A 20,904-nucleotide genomic window follows, 5' to 3' on the forward strand; every position below is an offset into this window, starting at 1 on the left:
GGCATCCCTCAAATGTTGAACAGGACCCTGAGCCCCTCATAGGATGGCCACAAAAATGGAGGTGTTACTTTAAAATGTGAAAATGTTAAGTGAGTTGGACTATTGGAAATGACAAGAAGCTCACCATAAGAAAACTGACCTACAGTGCTGGTCATGTGAAAAGTGTAACGGACAGAAAGAATCTGCTAGCGCCTTCTCCAGGAACATCAAAAGGAAACCACCTTCCACGGCCCATGTAAGTATTTTGTTCAAAACATAAACCAACTCATTAGTGGACAAGAGTGTTAGGTTACAATGACTTAGTGACATTATCCCTTAAGATCATTCTCTCACTGACCAGCTGATACATGGATTTTGATCTGCTTGGCAACGACTCTTCTCAGTAGAGATTAATAAAAACATTAGTTTCTGAAGACTTTACGTTCTTGAGAGATTGGACACATGGTCTTAAAATCTTCAAACCCAAGTCTCAAGTCTTAGTATGACCTTATTATGGCAAACTCAGTTGAAAATATCTAGTTGACCTACATATTTTATTTACACAAGGGCTTTTATAATAACTTCTATTTGAAAAAAAAAAACCACCATACTAGCCACGAAGCTGTTTTGGCTTTAGGCCACTCTTATTAATAGAATATAAGTTTGCCCCTTCATCATCTGACAGCAAACCCAGATGCAAGAAAATAGACTAAATTGAGTTAATGTTGTCCAGTCTAAAAGTAGGTCAGCAACAACACAGGTAAGGTCAGAAACGAGATGAGAGGCCCTGGATCAGCATCCTTAAGTCATTTTTGCCCACCTGAAGCAGAACTGTAGTGAACACTTGTGAGTTCTCTCAAAACTCATTTCCTCTTCTTTGGGCAACAGCTGCACACTTTCATTTCCATATCCATCATCCCCACCGCTCAGTCTCTGTGCATTTCCCCCTTCATGTTTGGTTCAGAAGTGTCCATTTGACCTAACGTGTCTATCTGGAGTGAATTTCAGGAACCGTCTGCAGAGATTCCCCCTTCCCTCACCCCCACCCGTTGGAGCTGTAAGGCTGTGAGGCTGCTGCCTCAATCCAGCTGCTCCTATAGGAGAACCTCCCAGGCAATGTAGCTGTTGAAGAAGCAGAGCCAAGAGCTGGAGAGGAAAACAAGAGGTCATCGTGGCATCTTTAGGGTTTTTGCAACAAGCTGCACCTGTGATCCCGGGCTTTTCAGTTGTAGAAGTCAAGCCATTCTCTTCTTCCTCATGCCTGCGTGGGTTAGGTTTTCTGTCACTTAATACTGAAAGAGACTTAGTTTATCCAGCGAAAACAACTAAAAATCCCTTCACTATTTCCCTTGTAGTTGAAAAACAAGCTTAATACGTGAATACTTGAATTAAACTTAGGGTGTTGGACTTCTTTTACATATTTTAATTTGTTACCATGATGGGTCAGAATTTCTGACCAGCAGATCTTCCTATATATTGTTTCCTTATGATAGTTACATAACTTTTATGTAGATGTCTGTTACATTTTTTTAAAAAATGTATTAATTATTTGAAAGTGTAGTTTTATTCCTTTGATAAAAATTTAAATCATGTTTTAAGCAAATCAAGTGAAACTGAGCTTTGAAATTTTATATAAATTTATCAAAATACTACTTTCTTAGCCAAAAGGCCACGAGGATAAAAATATCTCAATGTTTCTCTGTATTTCTGGAAGAAAGATAAAACTATGCTACAGGCTTACTTTTCACGAAGCTATAATAATGTAATACATTGTATATATTTTTTTCTATGTCTCTCTCAAAGAAAGAGAAATAGTTATTAAGACTTGGATTTTTAAAGTAGTAGACTATTGAACTAATGCTCCAGTATCATTTCTAGCTTCAAAAGAAACCAATTAAAAAATAAAACCCCTTCAGTAACAATCTATGATTATATATTGAGACTATAAGGAATCTTCAGTTATGTGTTTTAGGATATATTTAAGAGTTCTTACTCCATGACTTTTGAATGGGTGTGTGTATGGTTGGGAGAATTATTTCACACAAATATTTTATATTCTTGCAGGTTTTTCCCTTCCATTCATTCTTTAACCTAAATAGAAACTACTCACTAGAGAAAGGACTTCCAATTATTAAATTTTATCTCTGTTAATCTTATAAATTAAAGATTAGATGCCCTCGTCCTCTCCCATCCCCCCCAACCACACCACAACTCCAGTATCTTCCTTTAGGCAATAGGTTGCCGAAGAGGAATGTTCACATGTAGTCATTCATCTTTGTTAGTTTATAAAAAGCAAATGTACATCTGGCGTGTCGTCTGCGGGTCATAAGACTGCAAGAGATTGACACCTTCTGAACTAATCAGCTGGAAATGCATTTTTACAAGCCTCTCTGCTAACATCAATCAGACAAAGAATCTCATTTTCAACAGCCAAGATGCAGGGACACACAGTTTGTTATTTTTCTGCAGAGTTTATCAGTAACTTGCCCAAGCAAGTGACGGATGGTTATGAATCTGGCTCCCTATAACTTGAGAAAACATTTTTCATTCTTTGTGCTTACATAGTTAGGGCTACCTAATACAACTAAGTTGATTATCCACTTGCTCAAATGTACACGGTAGTAAAATTGTCTTTGTGGAATAGTTTCCCCAAATCGTTGAGATTCCTTTTAGTACCAGGGATATTCATTTGGTTTAAATTTATATTGGTATAGACATCATATCTAATAGAATTAATCATGAAAAATAAAAAAAATCATAAATGCTCAAACCCCCCTGGATAATAAATTCAGTGATCAGTTAAGAGCCTTTCTTTCTTTGCAATACAAGTGGTACTTTGAGGGAAAGCAGATAATCTAGTGGATGCTTCCATCCACTCAATCCTGAACATTATAGCTCTAGTTATTATCTTAAAACAGGTTCTCATCTTACATTAGGCTTTCGTGGGACTCTAACAGTGGTTGGCAAACTTACTTTGCAAAGGGCCAGGTAGTAAATAATTTCGGCTGTGGGCCACGCAGTCTCTGTGGCGCGTTTCAACTCCACCTTTACAGAGCTAAAGCTAGCTGTAGACATTATGGAAATGAATGGGTGTGTTCCAATAAAACTTTATTAACAAAAACATCCTTTGCCCCAGAGGTCATAGCTTGCCATCTCTGGTCTTACTTTAATGTTTCTACCCTGTTCTCTTCCTTGTATTCTTCCAACCATTCTTAACGTTGTTTCTGGCAATTTAGACAATGCATATTTTGCCAGATTATTAAAACTTCTGACTCCAGGTCTTCTCCTAGGTTATCCCTATGCTGGCTTTGATCTGCTTTTCAAAACTCACATGCTGCTTTCTAGTAGCTATGGATAGCTGAACCCGTTTTTCAAAACCTTAATTTACTGACTGGATAAAAAATCATGCATTTCCTTTTTAAGATTTTATTTATTTATTTGACAGACGGAGATCACAAGCAGGCAGAGAAGCAGGCAGAGAGAGAGAGAGAGAGAGAGAGAGAGGAGGAAGCAGGCTCCCTGATGAGCAGAGAGCTCAATGTAGGGCTCAATCTCAGGACCCTGGGATCATGACCTGAGCTGAAGGCAGAGGCTTTAACCCGTTGAACCACTCAGGAGCCTCCATGCATTTTCTTTTAAGGTATTTTCTTTTTTAACTCAAAAGTTAATTAATGTCTACCACCCTTTCCCGCAGTATTTGGAAGCCCCTTTCCCCCATTCCAAGTTAGAAGCAGAGATAGAAATTCTGATGGAATAATTTATCTGTAGACTTCAGAATTTTCAAAGTGGATAGGTAAACCTTTCATTACTTCTTAAAGTCCCCATTCTGTGACATGCATGAAATTCATTTATTACTGAATTGGAATCATGTTTGACTTTCTGGCTATTCTTGTTTTTTGTGTGTATCTCTCTGTGGGTTTTATCTCTATGTTCACAGATGTCTAGGCTAATCATTCTTCTGCACTTCAGATCCACAAACTGCTTTCCAGATATTTCCATTTGGATCTTATATGGGCACCAAAAGCTTAGTGGGTCCAAAACACAGCATATCTAATTTCCTCTAAACAAGCTGTTTTCTTCTGTATTTCCTAGTTGGTGAATAGTTCCACCTTCTACCCATCAAGTCTCTCAAAGTAGAGACCTGAGTGTCATCCTTGACTCCTCTCTTCCTTTTTCTCTGTACCTAATCAATGATCAGGTCCTTCTTTTCTTCATCCCAAATATCTCTTGAATCAGTCTCTTTTTTTCCATTTCACTGAGACTGCCCTTCAGGCCACTATGCTCATCTCTCAACAAGATCTCTTCAATAGTTTGGTTTCCTGGGTCCCAGCCTTGTGCCAACTATTCATCTACACTTCCAGCAGAGTCATCTCTGTAGAAATCAGATGTGATGACTTCACTTCTCTAGCTAAGATGCATTCTTTATTTGGCCTCTGCTGCCTTCTGAGTGTAGAACCCTTTACGGTGGCTTTTAAAAGCCTTCATCATTATTGTTTCCTCTGCCTAGAGACCTCTGACCTGTTCTCTAGCCCCCTACTCCCTGGACCCCGGGGCCTTCTCCCCGTTCCTTCAGCTAGCGGCTTAAGCAATGGCTCATGAAGCTCCTTGAGAGCTGAGTCCACCACTGTATCCCCAGTATCTAGCACACATCTTGGCACGAAGTCAGTGTACTTTGTATTTGCTGAAGGAATGGAAGAATGGATTCGGTTCCTAGACATAGTTAGATTGAAACAGATCAAAATGATGTCTTGAAGATGCAGCAAACACCCTCTTGGTTTTCTTTTCTTACCCTTCTCCAACACTCAGCACTGTGCTCACCCTTGAGTCTGGTTTCTTTTTCATCCCAACGGTTATTTCAAATGTTCTTGATTAATTGGACATGAACAAACCCACACAACCATAAAAAAGCATTAGAAGAAAGGATATGAAAGATTACATAATCTTACAAAGGAAAAAGGCCCTATTTCTTTTTGAAGACACACAACCTAGAGTTCCTGAAAAGATACGCCTTGTCAAAATTTACCTCATATCAATGAAAACTGCTGCATGATGAAAGACACCATCAACAAAGTGAAAAGAGAAATGAAAACCTGGGACAAAATATCTACAACATGCCTACAGAGAATTAATAAGTAACATATATAAAGAAGTCCTAAAAATTAAAAGGAAAAGTCAAGCCACTAATAAGGGGGGAAAAAAGGGCAAGAGAAATAAACAATTAGCAAAAGAAGAAATACAAATGGCCAAGAAGCATATGTAATGATTACCAATAGAATCAGTAGTTAGAGAAATGTAAACTAAAACAATAAAAATGGAATCATTTCCACCCGTCAGGCAACATTCCTGCTTTTCACTTGTTGGACAATTTTGTTCGGGTGGAAAGATTATGTACAGACTACAGACATGGAGAAAATAAACACTCTTGTCCTGATGAAGGACATGGGGGTAAAACCTACTTGCAAGGGGACTTGGTGATGAAAATTAAAAATTTAAATACCCCTCAACCTAAAAATCTCACTTCTTAAAATCTGTCCAAAAGAAAGACTTGTACATTCACAGAAGGATTTATATGCAGATACACACAGCGACAGAGGGATGTTTTACATATCTGTCTTACACTAAGAGCAAAAAAAGAAAAAAAGAAACAACTAGGTTATTATTAATAATTATTATTAACGTAGTAGTAAAGTTAATGACTATATCTACATTTCTATTATAAAATATGATATAGACCTCTGTGTACTGGCTTGAAAAAAAATCTCTAAAAAGATAGATTCTTTGGGGAATTGTCTGTTCGGACGGATGGCTAACAGACAACTGAAAAAACGTTAACATCATTAGCCATCAGGGAAATTCAAATCAAAACCACATTGAGATACCACCTTACACCAGTTAAAATGGCAAAAATTGACAAGGCAAGAAACAACAAATGTTGGAGAGTTTATGGAGAAGGAGGAACCCTCTTACACTGGTGGTGGGAATGCAAATTGGTACAGCCACTTTGGAAAACAGTGTGGGGTTTCCTCAAAAAGTTAAAAATGGAGCTCTCTTATGACTCAGCAATTGCACTACTGGGTATTTACCCCAAAGATACAGATGTAAAGAAGGGCCACATACACCCCAGTGTTCATAGCAGGAATGTCCACAATCGCCAACTGTGGAAAGGGCCGAGATGCCCTTCAATGGACGAACAGATAAAGAAGATACGGTCCACATATACAATGGAGTATTATGCCTCCATCGGAAAGGATGAATACCCAACTTTTGTAGCAACATGAATGGAACTGGAGGAGATTATGCTGAGTGAAATAAGTCAAACAAGGAAAGATAATTATCATATGGTTTCACTTATTTGTGGAACATAGGGAATAGCATGGAGGACATTAGGAGAAGGAAGGGAAAGATAAGGAGGCAGGGAATCAGAGGGGGAGACGAACCATGAGAGAGTATGGAAACTAACTGATAGTTTTAGAAGGGAGGAGGCTGGGGGATGGGTGAGCCTGGTGATGGGTATTAAGCAGGGCATGGACTGTATGGAGCACCGGGTGTTACACGCAAACAATGAATCATGGAACACGACATCAAAAACGAATGATGTAGAGTATGGTAACAAATGTAACATCATCGTCATCAACATAATAATAATGAAGATAGATTCTTTGGCAGAATCAAATTTAGAACAGCACCTATCCCATTTAAGTTTAGAAACATAAATGTGCCTATAAACTCATTAAGGAGGAGCAGAAATATACACAGCAAGTTGTCGATGGCCGTCAGCTCTTTGACGATGCGAATACACTTTGTACACTGCGGCTACTACTACCAACTCTCCCCACGAGTGCAGACCTCCGGAAGGTGGAGACACGCGGATCAAGGAGACCTGGTTCTGAAGACATCCCATGTCTGTCCCGTTTCTATATTCTGAAACCTCAAGTAGCAGCTACTGGTACTGGCTGCAAATTATAGGGAGGACGTTTAATTCCAGCCTCTGTGGCTTTGACTTTTCTCTCCCTCTCAGTCTTATTCCAGTATAGCAGTAAAACCCCATGTTCCTTGTGTGCCACTGTGCAGCTACTGGGGTGCTTTGCATCAGAGGGCACAGGCTGGACTTCTCTTTCCTTGAAAGCAATTGACACTTCTCTAAAAATTCTGTGCAGAGCAAAATGGTTCAGAAGAACCCAGGTCTCTCCCCTAAACTGTAGAGTCTTTCAAACTAGTAGTAATTATCCCACTAGATTACGATCTACCAGGAAAATATATTTTAATTCTGAGACTCTGAGTGCCACTCTTGCGTTCTGATATCTGGAATCTTCTCTCGCGAAGTACTTATGATCTCCTATAATCCTTTCGTTCTTTTCTTTTCTCTTTTCCTTCTTTCCTCCTTCCTTCCTAATTTCCTTCTTTCCTCCCTCCCTTCCTTTTGCTGCTTCTTCCTCTTCTTCACCTTGTTTTTTTAAGCCACCTCCTTGCCCGTGCCTTTCTTCCCAATTCTGGTACTCTCTATTTTATTTATTTAAATTTTATTTTAATATGCATTTGGAGAACACAGTAGTCCCATCTTCCTGCTAGAACTTTTTAAGGAATCTATTTTCAAACATCTTCTTATTTTCATCTGGTAATCTCCAAACTTAGATGGCCCTGCGCACTTGCCCTACTCATTCTGCTGCTTACATTAACATTTCATTCATCTTCCCACTTCTGGGTTTTACTGCTAGCGTACTCCCACATTTTCTTGCCGTCTGAAACTCCTGTTTGTGTTCTGTCTCCCTCTCTCTCCTGACTGTTTTTAATCTTTCTAATTTCTGAATAACCTCAGTTGAATTGTGCTTTCCTCTCTATTGTCATTAGCCTCCACTTAAAAAAAAAAGAAAAAGAAAAAGAAAAAGCCTGTTCTAGGTCCATTTTCCTGACATATCCCCACAAACTAATGCTTCTGAAGGACAACAAAAAACAAAAAACAAAACCCCCCAAAACAACAAAAACCTCCCACTACAACCAACGAAACCACCAATAAACAAAAACAAAACAAAACAAAACAAAAAAACCAAACAGCAAAAGAACCAACCAAAAAATTAAAAACTATCTAATTACAAGTAAGATGTGTCATTCCTAGCACTGTATTCTGGCCTGTCCCTATTCTTGCATAAAGGTTAGTATTTTTGTGTCCTCAACTACCCAATCTCTAAGAGCGGACTTGAGTCCCATGCGTTAAGAACCCACAGGGGAGCTATCCATTGGAGGACCAGACAGGGGAAGCAAGATGTCAAAAGGTACTCTAACTAGGAAGATGGGAACATGGTAACAATGATAACATATTTTGGAGAAATCATCTTGTTTATGTACTGAAAAAAATTTTTTTTAAAGGAGGCTCCACGCCCAGTGTAGAGACCAATGCGGGGCTTGAACTCACAACCCTGAGGTCAAGACCCGAGCTGAGATCAAGAGTCGGATGCTCAACTGACTGAGCTACCCAGCGGCCCCAAGAATTGTCTTGGTAATAAGCATCTTAAGTTGTTATAAAGGTATAATTGCCTCTGGCAAGCTTTCGCATTTGATGCTTGCAGAGTGGGGCCACCATCTGGGGAGCTATTTAAAATCAAGAAACCCTCTACTGAATGAGATTCTCAGTGGGCACGCCACGTAAAAAAACCAGCCAGGCTTAAAAAAGGATGTAGGGGGAACTGGAGAGCGCTTTGCCATCCTGGGGGTTGGAAAGCGAATGGAGGTTCGGGGCTGCTTTTCTTGTTCTCATGTGAGAAGACTATAATTCTGTGGGAAAGAAGGAAAGAAGGAATAGAGGATTTCCTCCTGAGAGTAACAGAATTCTATGAGCTCTACGAAGTAGTTATTGGATTATATTCTCTGGTTAGACGAAAATGAAATGCTGTGGATAGCTGTAATATTCCTGTGGTAGAATCTGTTTTTCTGCCTATCCCGTACCCACACCCCTTTCTTCTGGTGACAGAATGTCAACTGTTCTGCAGGCGTGGGACATAATTCAAGCCGATGAGGGTCAGGCTCAGACCCAGGCCTCCTGTAACCACCGAGAAAGGCTGTCTCCTTGTGTGGGGCTGTTATGCGGTGCGACGTGAAGCCAAGCTGCTGGGGGACATTGTGAGGAAGCGACAGGCCGGGAGGGGTGCCACGCGGACTAAAGCAGAGCTGACAGATGAATTAACCCAGATTTCTGTTACCATTGTGGAAACACCCAGGTGCAGCTCTCTCTGTATTTTTCAGTTATATAAGCTAATACGTTTTTCTTTTTTTAAAGCTTAAGACCGTTTGAATGGAATTTCTATCGTGCGCCACCAGAGTCTCTCCTGGTGAGAATAATAAACACCAGGGATGTCCTTGTGGAGGGGAGTGGGGAGCCCGTGGTCAGGCAAGTGGGGAGACAGATGGGGCCATTTTCAAAAGCTGACTGAAGGCGACACTCGAGTAGAGAATGAGGCAGCGGAGGCTCACGGTCTGTCACCCCAGTTCTGGTCACACTGCATTAAATGGTGACCAGTTCCCCCACTCTTCGCCTGCCTTTTCTCTGATCTTACCAACTTCACCATCAGAGCGAGCTCTGGGATACGAACGGGCAGTGGCTTGGCCCAGAGGGAGGCTGACTTTGTAGGCGCAGAAGGAGTAGAAGAAGAAATATTGATAAGCCAAGGCTAGGCATGCTCTGCTCATTCTCTGCTCGGAAAGCTTTCTCAAGTAGGGCCGGATATGGTGAGGCTGGGACATGTCATACACAACTACCTGGCCCGGCAATTCATTTCCGACTTCGGCTGCATGATTTGAACATCTTCTATTCCATTGCCAGCCTTTTTGCAGAGGCTCTGTGCCAAAGCCTCTGTTGGACTCTGGAGCTAGATTTGAGAAGCAGTTTGGGGAGGTATCTGGTTGATTCCATACAGAGTGCAGAGCTTTGTCAGGGCCTTTACCATGGGTAAAAGACTGCCCTCAGTTCTGAAATGCCGGTGACCCTGGGTACATGACAAGTTTGTTTATTTGAGCCTTAAAGAAATAAGGCCCACTTGAATAGCAGAGTCACTTCTTACGACTGTGTGGGTGTTGAGGGAGGGGTTACCGATAAATTTCCCCATTGCATTTCATTGGTAGTCTCTTCCTTCCATGCCTCATACTGAATTCCCTCCTAAGACTGCCTTTTGTTTGTTTGTTTAAGATTTTATTTATTTATTTGGCAGAGAGAGAGATCACAAGCAGAGAGGCAGGCAGAGACAGAGAGGGGAGCAGAGAGCTCAATCCCAGGACCCTGAGATCATGACCTGAGCTGAAGGCAGAGGCTTTAACCCACTGAGTCACCCAGGTCCCCAAGACTGCCTTTTCTTACACAGTTTAGAGACATAAAGGGGAAACGGGACACCAGGGTCAAAGAGGTGCACCTATTCAGTGCGATGCAGATGTTGAGGATTTGTAGTCTTAGGGGAGAGGAGGCAAGCCAGATTTGGTAAAGAAAAAGTACATTTTAGAGGAGAAGGAAGACACTTGGTCTAAGAAAAAAAATATAATTATTTCCCCAAATATGATGTCCCTTGTAAAATTTTTTAATGTTTCTTCTTCAGTTCTGGGGATAATAAGCAACCTTTTTTTTTTTTTTTAAGATTTTATTTATTTATTTGACACAGAGAGAGAGAGATCACAAGCAGGCAGAGAGACAGGGGGAAGCAGGCAAGAGCCCGATGCCAGGCTCCATCCCAGGACTCAGATCATGATCTGAGCCAAAGGCATAGGCTTAACCCACTGCGTCAACCAGGTGCCCCTTATTTTTTTAAGCAAAGATCTTGTACAATGTTGCTCAGACTGGTCTAGTAGCTGTTTGAGTGACGCGCTGGTTAGGGCCAAATCAACCTCTTTATTTGTTCTTCCTCCCTTAGTCACTTAACATGTTAAACTACTTGGCTCCTTTCCAGCAACCTCACCGTCTGACAACAAACTTACTTTGAACAATGGTTCTATCCCAGCACAAATTAGCATATGTCATGAAATTTTAGGTATGGGCCTTATTTTAAATATTCTGCTCTCCCGACCTCATATAGGGACAACGACAGCCTTAATGGCCTGATTACGTGCCTTGATTTGGGGTTTGGTGTGGGTTTGGTGTAGAAAATACTGTCTTTATTCATACAGTCAAAGCTTAAGTTCAAGCCACCCGCTAGCTTAGGTTATAAGGCACCAGGGTTATGATCTCAAGGTATAATAAAGCTGGCATTGAGATTCCTTCTCAGAAGATCAGCAAAATTAGGTTAGGGACAAGAATACAAATTATATGAGATAAGTAAAGAATCCACAGGAGGTCTTCTATCTGCCCAGATTTCCCCTTGGAGAGGAAAGCCTAGAGATAGCATAGTTTCATGCTAATAAGAATAAACAAAGGGGGAACAGGCCAATTCACAGCTGATAAATTTTGAGGCAAGGGAAAACCCTCCTTAGCTGATAACAACACTAAAGAGTTGATTAGCCCCTAAATTACTCTGCCACTTCTCTGCAGACCTGGCCCTGCAGTCTGCTTCCCTCTGAGAGAGTTTGTAACCTCCTCAATGTAATCTCCTCAATGTAATCTCCTTTCAGAAGACAAAATCTGGAATAAACGATCAAGGAGGGAAAGAAGCGCCCCTTCCTCCCTAGGCAATAGAAAACAATGGGGCAGGGGCTTCTTGGGGCAAAAGCAATGAGGAAAGCTGCCATCTGGGCTGCGGTTGGAGAATTAATGCTGCTGTTTCTACAAAGCCTGCAGTTACGCGGTGGGGGGTGGTTGAGGCAACACGGTATTACTAGGTGGGAAAAGTTTTGAGGGGTAAGGACCACCCTATCTATCAGGAGAAAAAGGAAAAGAAGCTTTGGCTCAAATTTGTGGCTCAGGTTTCTCGACAGCCCAAGTTAAAAAAAAAATAAGGAAATTAAACAGTTTGTTAGAAACTAAAAATGGCAGCGCGTTGTCTGGAAGATGACATACACCCGGTTTGAGAAAGACGGTACGCGTATCCTGTGCATGTGCGCGTAGGTGTAGTATGTGCGCATGTGCATGCAGGTGTAGTATGTGCGCCTGTGCATGCAGGTGTAGTATGTGAGCCTGTGCATGCAGGTGTAGTATGTGCGCCTGTGCATGCAGGTGTAGTATGTGAGCCTGTGCATGCAGGTGTAGTATGTGCGCCTGTGCATGCAGGTGTAGTATGTGCGCCTGTGCATGCAGGTGTAGTATGTGAGCCTGTGCATGCAGGTGTAGTATGTGCGCATATGCATGCAGGTGTAGTATGTGCGCATGTGCATTGTAGGAATGGTTGTTGGTTGGGGGGGGAATTGAGGGTTGGTTTTAGTCCCTCTGCTTCCCAAAGAACATATCCACTCTATGTAGGAAAGAAAAGACTTAATCTTCCCTGACATGAATTTCAGCCAGCCAAGACGAAAGCAAAAGGAAAATGGAGTCCGAGCAGCTGCTACTAACGACATACTATTTGCCTGGTGATGTACTAAGTACTTAGTACATTAAGTACCTACATTCTCTCGCTTAACCCTTTCCAAAACTCCTTTGTTCCTGTTTCATAGATGAAGCAATTGTGAAGTCACATAGGTCCAAGGTAGGGTGAAGAACCGACTCCAACACCTGCACTCTTCACAAGCCTGTCTGGCTCCCGTGGACATTCCCAGACGGCAGGTGAAACGAAGGAGGCAGGTGGGGAAACACAACCTCAAGCACAGAGCAAGTGGCCACCGAGGCCCAGCTAGGAACTAAGTCCCTTCTAAAAACTCAGGCCTAAATGCACGCCCCAACTGAGCGGCTACAAGGGACACCCATGTCATCACCGGACAAGTAATCACCAGCTGCCCCTCTTTATTCTCTGAAATGAAACTGTGCACAACAGGGGAAAGAACTACTTCTGAACCACGGGCCTACCCGGGGTGGACTGTCCCAATCTTTCAGCAGGCTGTGACGTGTAAGGACAGACAGACACCGGGAGAACGGCTTCACAGATGCTGTTTTCTTCACTATTTTCTTTCCCACCCGTGCTTTCATCAGAAGAGCTTGGGAAATGCCCCGCAACTTTTGGAATGTTTAGGTATTAAAATATTGCTTTAGAGCTCCCAATTCACAGGGCCCTATATACTGGGATGTGGCGAATCGTCATCTCGCGATGAGGAAAAGCGACGGAGGACAATGAACATTATACAGGAGCTGGATGACCTTGCCTTTTTCCTGAATGATAACAATCTCGCAATTGTTTCGGGGAAAATAGGGAGCAAAAATCACTCGATCAGCACTCATACATTTTTCAATCAACCTAATCTAGGGGGATCAGATTTTCGGGGGCACCAAATAGCTACGTAATGTAGAAACCTGTGCTCTGGCACACACTTGTTGTCACGCTCAGCATTTCTTACCTCCTTCATTGTCCTTGCTGTCTGTGCAGAGAGTCTCCATGGCTACATCACACCCTGCTCCTCTCCACCCCGGCTGGCAAACACAATGCCAGCCGTTTTGGTCCAGTGTACATCTTCCGTTGCTGTTGCACAGCCCAGGACAACCCTCTGTCAAAGGAGACAAAGAAGGAAAACACAAGTGATTTGAGTATGGAACGTTTTCGCACCCAAAATAAACAGATAAGGGACACTTAGTGGGAACAGGCCTTTGTAAACAGCACAAATACTGTAATTGCACATGGATAGAAACAGCAACAGTCTCTAAGGAATCTAATTCTTATCCAAGTGGCATCTTTGATTGGCCTGACCCTTGAGACACCACTTACCTGTGCAGGACAGAAATATATAGAACGATCCACTAACTAGCCACAGGCCAGACAAAATTAACTTAATTTTTTTTTTCTTGAGCAAAGCAACAAGGTTGATTGTAATGGTGTGAAAGAGCATCTCGGCGAGATAATTTCAGAATCCCTAGAATCGATTTTTAATCAGTTGAAGACATCAATGGCCGCTCATTAGGACATGCCTTCTTACAGCACCTTGTTGCTTTAAAAAATTCCCTCTAAATTCAAAAGCGTGAAAGAGGCAATGAGGATGGGAACGATGTTAAAAAGAGAACGTTAATTTTATCTGGCCTCAGAGTTGCCGTACATTCATGTGAAATTACAGTGCATTAAGTAACTGCACAAAGTATAGGCCAGTCTTGATGACTATACTTTATGCCAAGAGTACATTCCTTTTCACAGAATAAGCAAAGCCCAGGAAATAGTGAAGCAGCTTAGCATCTATTCTAACAAACATCAGGATTCAGGCTGCATACGGATGGGACAGGACCGACAGGATTTCCAACTAAATGTAATAGCTGTGCATATCTGATTACTTAGGACGGACAAAATGAAATACCATAAGGACCACAATAAAACATTGATAGACTGAACAAAAACACGGTAGTGACGTGCTTCAAGACAGAGAGCGAAGAGTGATATTTTGTGACAATCTCCCTAAGGCTTTTATGCTGTTACCTTTATATCCTATCTTGTCTGCTTTTATGGGCAAGGAGGGAAAATTTGGGAAACGATTAAAATAATTTAATATATCCAAAATCTATAATTGTTTCAGTCTAACATGACATTAAAAAAAAAACAATTTTTGCCACTTCCTACTGATGATATCTGGCATGCAGCCAAATGGTCTGTTTATGAGCATGATACTCAGAGTTTGGTGTTCTAGTCTATGAGTGTGATGTGACACTGTCAGAAACAAGGATATAGATGCTCCAAAATGGTAAGAATAATTAGCTATTAATCAGATCTCTTTGGACAGAATTATTTATAATTTGATATAGAATACCTATGAGCCAAAAATATTTGCTAGAGCAATGGGGGTTTGTTATCCCGCTTCTTATAATCAGAATGCTACTCTTGTTTCGGTGACAAAATTTAAGGGAATGATCTGTTTAAAGATGTTTATTTTATATCATTTTGAAAGAATTATTCATATATTGGCTTCCCCTCTTCCACTGTGGAACTTGAAAGGAAAATATCTCAAAGAGACGTTCTGTCTCTTAAGATTAAAGCTAGGAGAAAGAAGACTATTTTGACATTCTCTTGTGGTAGGGGAAAATGAAATTATGCTTATGGATACCATCAGGTCAGGATAAGATTAATTTTGCTGCTTCTTTTCTCTCAGACAATTACCATCTGTATCTATAGATTTTCAATACATTAAAGGTGAGTTTTTCCTTCTGGATTTTTTTTTTTGGTTTTTCACAAAAAAGGAAGATTCAATCGCCCCCCTGACAAAGAGGCATAGCAACTGAATGCACGGACACAAGAGTTCTTATACGAAAGCCTGGATATTGCCATGAATATTTTCATATTCTAATGAGAAGCACAAACAAGGAATAGAAAATAGGTAATCTGAGGAGAAAGGGAGAGGGACTTTTCTCTTCTGAAAAAACATTTTTCCACCTATTTCTACGAGAACTGAAGAGACGAGAATCTGCTGTTTTCTGCTGAGCAATGTTATCATTTCTGTTTTGCAGAGTGCATGGTAATTTTGTCGTTTTTCAGAAAAGAACAGAACAGAAATTATGATATTACATATATTTTGAAACATTTAGAAGTAGCCAAAGAAGTTTCCATATAAGGATAAATGAGACTTCTCTCAACATATATTAACCAGAATCTTCTTTAGATTGACAATTTCTTATTCTGTGATAAGAGAGTGAGCATTGGTGATTCTTCAAGAGAGAATTTAAAGCTCATTAGCTGAACTGCCAACAATGAAGGTCTTAAGGCAGAAAATAAAATAAAGTAAAATAAAATAAACAAAAAACAGCAAATGTACTGTTATCTTCAGTTTTTGGTTTCAGTGAAAACTAATGCTTTTACATAGGAATGAGATTTGTGATAACCCAAAATTATAAAAATGAGACACGGACATTGAAGTCTCGATACTTTAAATCCAAGGCATTTCACATAATGTAAGCCTGATTTATAATTTACAAAAATATGCATGAGAAACAGTCTATTTTCAAACCTAGAACAGTCTGATACACGGTAATATAGAGATATATAGGTAGATATGTCAACAAAGAGCGAGTATACAGTACCTTTAACTATCTTATCCAAATAGTGAGCTTGAGAAATTAAAAAGGAAAAAAGAACAGACAGACATTTCAGAAGTGTCACATGGACAAGGAAATTTTCAGAATTTACATGCAAATCGAGTAGCCGCAGTGGACAGGAGACTCACATCACACGACAGAGATGCCCTTCGTTATCTTCTAAAATGGAAATACATATTCACGTTTCAGTAAATGTGGTCATGATTCCAGGAAATACTCAGCATATTCAAGAGAAGTGCGCAGGGCAACGGACACTATATTTCACAGATTATCTGGAACGTACCCCCCCGAATCCTGCAGATTATACTTTAATAGCCAAGCGGGACAAATGGAATCAACTCTTTTTACTAAAGAAGTAGGGGAATTTACAACACTGAGAGTTACAAATATACAAACTTTTTTTTGGGGGGGGGGATGTAGAAAATCATGCTAATTTTTAAAAGTTCGCTTTTAAGGAAGTAGTTTTGTAAGGGTTGCGTGGTTGAGGGCAAAAAGGACAACACAGAGCCGTGGAGGGACCATTTTTGTGTGTTCTGATGCTGTCTTTCTTCAGCTCGAGAGAGAAACCCACCAAAATCCTGCTGCCCTCCCCTTCTGTCTTGAGCCACTTGGCATTTACCTATTTATCAAACTTTAATGTCTAGTAAATAAGCAAAAAAGGGAAGTAATTAAGAATCTTGGAGTAAATGGAGCAAATTTAATATATTATAAAAGTGTACGTATAAATTCTATAGAGAACGATTACCCAGGAGCCCTTGACTATACCTCTGCTGGACAGTGGTGTATTGCGTAGGTAATCTGTCATGAAATACAGACTCTCCTAAGATCCTGTTTCTTTTCAGGATTCGTCCTGGAGCAGCCACATTTCTCACAATGGTTCCTTAGGAACAGCCAGAATTAAGACCAAAGTCTCTTCCTGTACCTGTCCATTTAATCTTTCATGAGGTTACAAGCAGGCTATACCTTTCCTCTCGAACAGAGGCATCCATACCTCTCTCCCCTCGCTCAGTGCAGAGATGTGAATATATTCTTAATAAGCCTGAAATAATCTTGTTTTGTCAAATCTCATACATCTTTAATGATCTAAAATTGCTTTTCAAAGATGCTTATGTTGATGATTTTTCATTACTGACACATGCAAGTGATAGCCGAACTCATAACAGAATGATTTAAACTTGAACTTGCAGTTCAGCCACTCAGGTCTGCTAGTTCTGGCAGGTGCATAAACAAAACCATAAAACCTTCTGACACATCTGTATGTGGATATAAAAGGCTTCTTCACGTTGCCACAGGATTCCGTTAGAGGCTCCTGAATTGCATTTAAACGTAAGTGTTTACAACTAATTGACAATATATTGCAGGGGAAATTAAGGTGAAGAAGAAACACTCTTAGGTACGGCTCTGAAATGAGAACTTAATGAAAATAACTATTTTCAAACGTTAAAATAAAAATGTACTATGGTTTAACATCATGCATGCAATTTCTCAGTAATCCCTTATGAACATTTTATAATCTCGTAGAGATTCCTAATAGCTCAAGTTGATGACCTAAACATAAACAGAGTGCCTTATTTAAAAAGGAGTTTCTGATCCAGACAGGGTCTGGATTTAAGAAGGAATTCTTAATTCATAAAAATTAATCACACTGATCATAGTTGAAGAGCCTTTTTCTTTAACTTTGGGTCCACTTCAGTAACACAACCAAAATAAGGAATGCAATTAATTTTGATCTGGATTAGTAGTTTTAAAGGAGGAATGGATTATTTCTAATCCAGCCCATTCTGTTATTTTAGCAAACAGAATCAATTACTCAAAACAGTGGCCTGATTACAGGTAGAGGTAGGTTTTGTCATTGGGTCAGAAGAAAAACAAAAGTGGAAATGAAATGAGCAAAGATATTTAAAATAGACAGCAGGTCAACATTTAAATAACACTTTAAATATTAAAAATATTGAACACAAATGTTGCAAACAGTTAAAACCAACCAGAAGAACAGGATCTGTACTGAGAAAGAGATACCAAGATTTTTGCATTTTATATCATAGAGAGTAACTGTAAGGCTGATAGTTGCTTCCTTCCTTCCTTTCTTCCATCCTTCCCTCTTTCTTTCTTTCTTTCTTTTTCTTTTCTTTTTTTTTTTTTTTGAGGCTGTTTCAAACCAAGACAGAAAGGGGTCAAAAAACACCATGTATATTCTGTCCTCGAAGATTAAAATTTCTGATAATACCACAAAAGCCTTGTTCTAGATGATAAAGATGCTAAAAGGAGATGTCGATAGATGAGGTTCAAATAATTATTAAGAATAATAATTGCAACAATAAAAACATCATTATATAAGCCACTACAGGAAATGATCAGAAAAATGCAGGCACGTTGCAAGAAGCCATTAGGAACAATAATCGTAAAAATAATACAGTATATTTAAAAATTAATATACCTAACAATGGCTGAAATGCACATTAAGTTGCAAAAAAAACAACTTTGAAAACTAATGAATGTGCTCTGACACTAAAACAAGGTCCTTCCTGTTAGACCTACTCACCAAAAGTTTTAAATTTGCTTTATAGAAGAAAACTCTTATAAACATCAGTGCTAGACATATAAAATGGAACCCCTTAAAAAAACTATTCTCTAGTAAAATGTATTCATGAAACACTTTCCCTGGAGTTTCAAATCTTTATCTTTTAAAAAGACCCACGTGGGACTCGGGAGGGGGGTGGTGCGGGGGAGTCAGTATTACCGTATTTCCTGTAAGAGAGTGATTCTTAATCCTTCTGGGGTCTCACATCTCTGAGAAAAGTGGTGAGAGCTAAGGACTGCCCCTGCCACCACCCCCAGCAGGACGCAATGCAGGTGTGTTCACAGACTCGAAATGCTGTCTATGGCTTCAGCTCTTCCATGGGCTCTGGTCCTATAAATTGCAGACTGTGAGCACCAGGCTGATGTATTAATGATCCCCAAATTTCTAGCTCTGGTCCAGGTCAGACCAGATTCAGAAGAATGCGGGGGGGGGGTGCACCTAAAGTATTCGCATCCCCCGCTGTGCTCCCTGAAAATACAATAAAGCCTTACTTTGTATCAGATACTGCACTGAACCCTCTCTAGCAGGCTCCCACTTAATCTTCCCCACAAGACTATGATATAAATACAGCTGATACAGTGAATACAGACGGAGAGACCGAGGAGGGAGAGACAGTGTATGCAAGGGCACCGACTCGGTCATGACACCTCTTCTTGCTCAGAGCTACTTTGCAATTATTTCTGATCTAACACAAATTTAAGTAGATATCTACAAAGCCAGAAGACGGCTCTACTGTCATCTTAGATGTCGTCTTCATGGCTTCCTTGGGAAATGGCCAGGTGGGTCTAACTGAAATTGCAAAATGCAGGTGAGTGTCTTTTAAATGTCAGAGATAATTCTTGGTCTGTATTGTCTCTCTTCCAAAATACATTCAGACACACAGTCATCTCTAGAACCTAACGAAGGAAATGAATGCTCGGGTTTCTAGCCCATGCATTTCGAAGTCCATGGTCTACTTGCTGGTTCAGGTGGGCAAAGATGCAACTTTCAGTTGCAAAGATGCAACAGTTCAGGTGCAACTGTCGATGGGGAAGAAAATTTGGGTCATCAAGAATATTTTTATCATATGAATAGCCCAGAGACCTTCTGTATCACCCAATGGGAAGTACTACCCAAATGGGAAGTACTGTTCCTTTTCACACACTCCCCTCTGGATGTTTCTTTTTAAAAAGAATTATTTCTTTTTTCAAAGTCTCTAATGCCCTATATTCCCCTCTGTGTTTTAGGGAAGACAGGAGGAGATGGACACAAACTATTCTACTCTCATTTGTACCCTGTAGTAAGGATCTGGAGTCCTGTAAGGTGGGACCTTGGTCATATTTAGTCTTGAACAGTTTTTAATTCCTAATGCGTACTCTAGAAAGGAAGAGTAACTTTTTGGAAAGTCTACCTACATATTGTTGGCTCATCTGCTGATCTCTCAAAATTATGGGCACCCACCTCCCTCCATGTCCTTTAGTTTTTGGACTCTTTCCTTTTTTCTCACTGAGTCCTTGTCATGGAAGAAGTCTAGGAGCATGAACACTAGGGCCAATGTGAAAGGAGAAGACAAGAATCTTGAATTAGCTGTGACCAGTTCAATAAGAGATTCTGTAAAAGTCCAAGGCTTTCATGATACAGAGACATATGACGCTGAATGTGTGAACTGTCTCCATGAGAAATGTAAACTCCAAGGCCATGCTAATCCCTATCTTCCCACTGCCTGGCTCATAAGGGAGTCTTAATATCTGCTGAATAAAATGATGAAATGTCCTTATTACATGTGTTTGGAGCTTTGGAAGAAACTCTATGAATAATACAGAGGCTGCTTTTCGTAAGCACATGTCAGCAATACCTTGTTTCCAAAATCCTTCTGCTCTCTTTCAAGCATCTCTTCCTTTCCCCCCTTTCAACCTATCCATCCTAACTACATACAACAGTATTAACAATAACTACCATTTACTGTTCTTACTAAGTGCTGAAAACTATGCTAAATGTTTTACATGAGAAGGCTTAACTTTCACCACCTTATGGAGTAATAGGTATTTTTGTTAACTTCCCTAGTTTACAAATGAAGAAAGGGAGGTCGTGGAATAACTTTTGGTCAAAATGCTAGGAAGTGGCAACGCCAAAATTCCAACCAGGTAGTCTGTGGCCAAAGTCCATGCACTTAATAAATCAGCTATAGTCATAACTCAGAAGAATCAGAACTATGTACCTATGTAAGGTAGACCAGAAGCATCATCTGTTTTTGGAATGGCTGATAAATTTACTTGAGTGCATGAAAAAATAAGATGAAAAAAAA

General features: G+C 40.3%; 1 protein-coding gene across 10 annotated transcripts in view; it reads right to left on the minus strand.

The window, feature by feature from the left end:
• Positions 1 to 20,904, minus strand: part of TENM3 (teneurin transmembrane protein 3) — a 692,983-nt gene that overhangs the window by 60,770 nt on the left and 611,309 nt on the right. For 7 of the 10 annotated variants that reach the window (XM_044225666.1, XM_044225665.1, XM_044225674.1 and 4 more), the window contains 2 exons: positions 16,025 to 16,051; positions 13,372 to 13,518 (listed from right to left, as the gene is read on the minus strand). In XM_044225666.1, the coding sequence (XP_044081601.1) occupies positions 13,372 to 13,518; positions 16,025 to 16,051 (174 nt within the window). The remainder of the gene's footprint in view (positions 1 to 13,371; positions 13,519 to 16,024; positions 16,052 to 20,904) is intronic. The other 3 variants (XM_044225672.1, XM_044225671.1, XM_044225670.1) reach the window with 1 other exon arrangement.

This window comes from Neovison vison, chromosome 11 (genome assembly GCF_020171115.1).
Source record: "Neovison vison isolate M4711 chromosome 11, ASM_NN_V1, whole genome shotgun sequence".
NCBI classification, from domain to species: Eukaryota; Metazoa; Chordata; class Mammalia; order Carnivora; family Mustelidae; genus Neogale; species Neogale vison.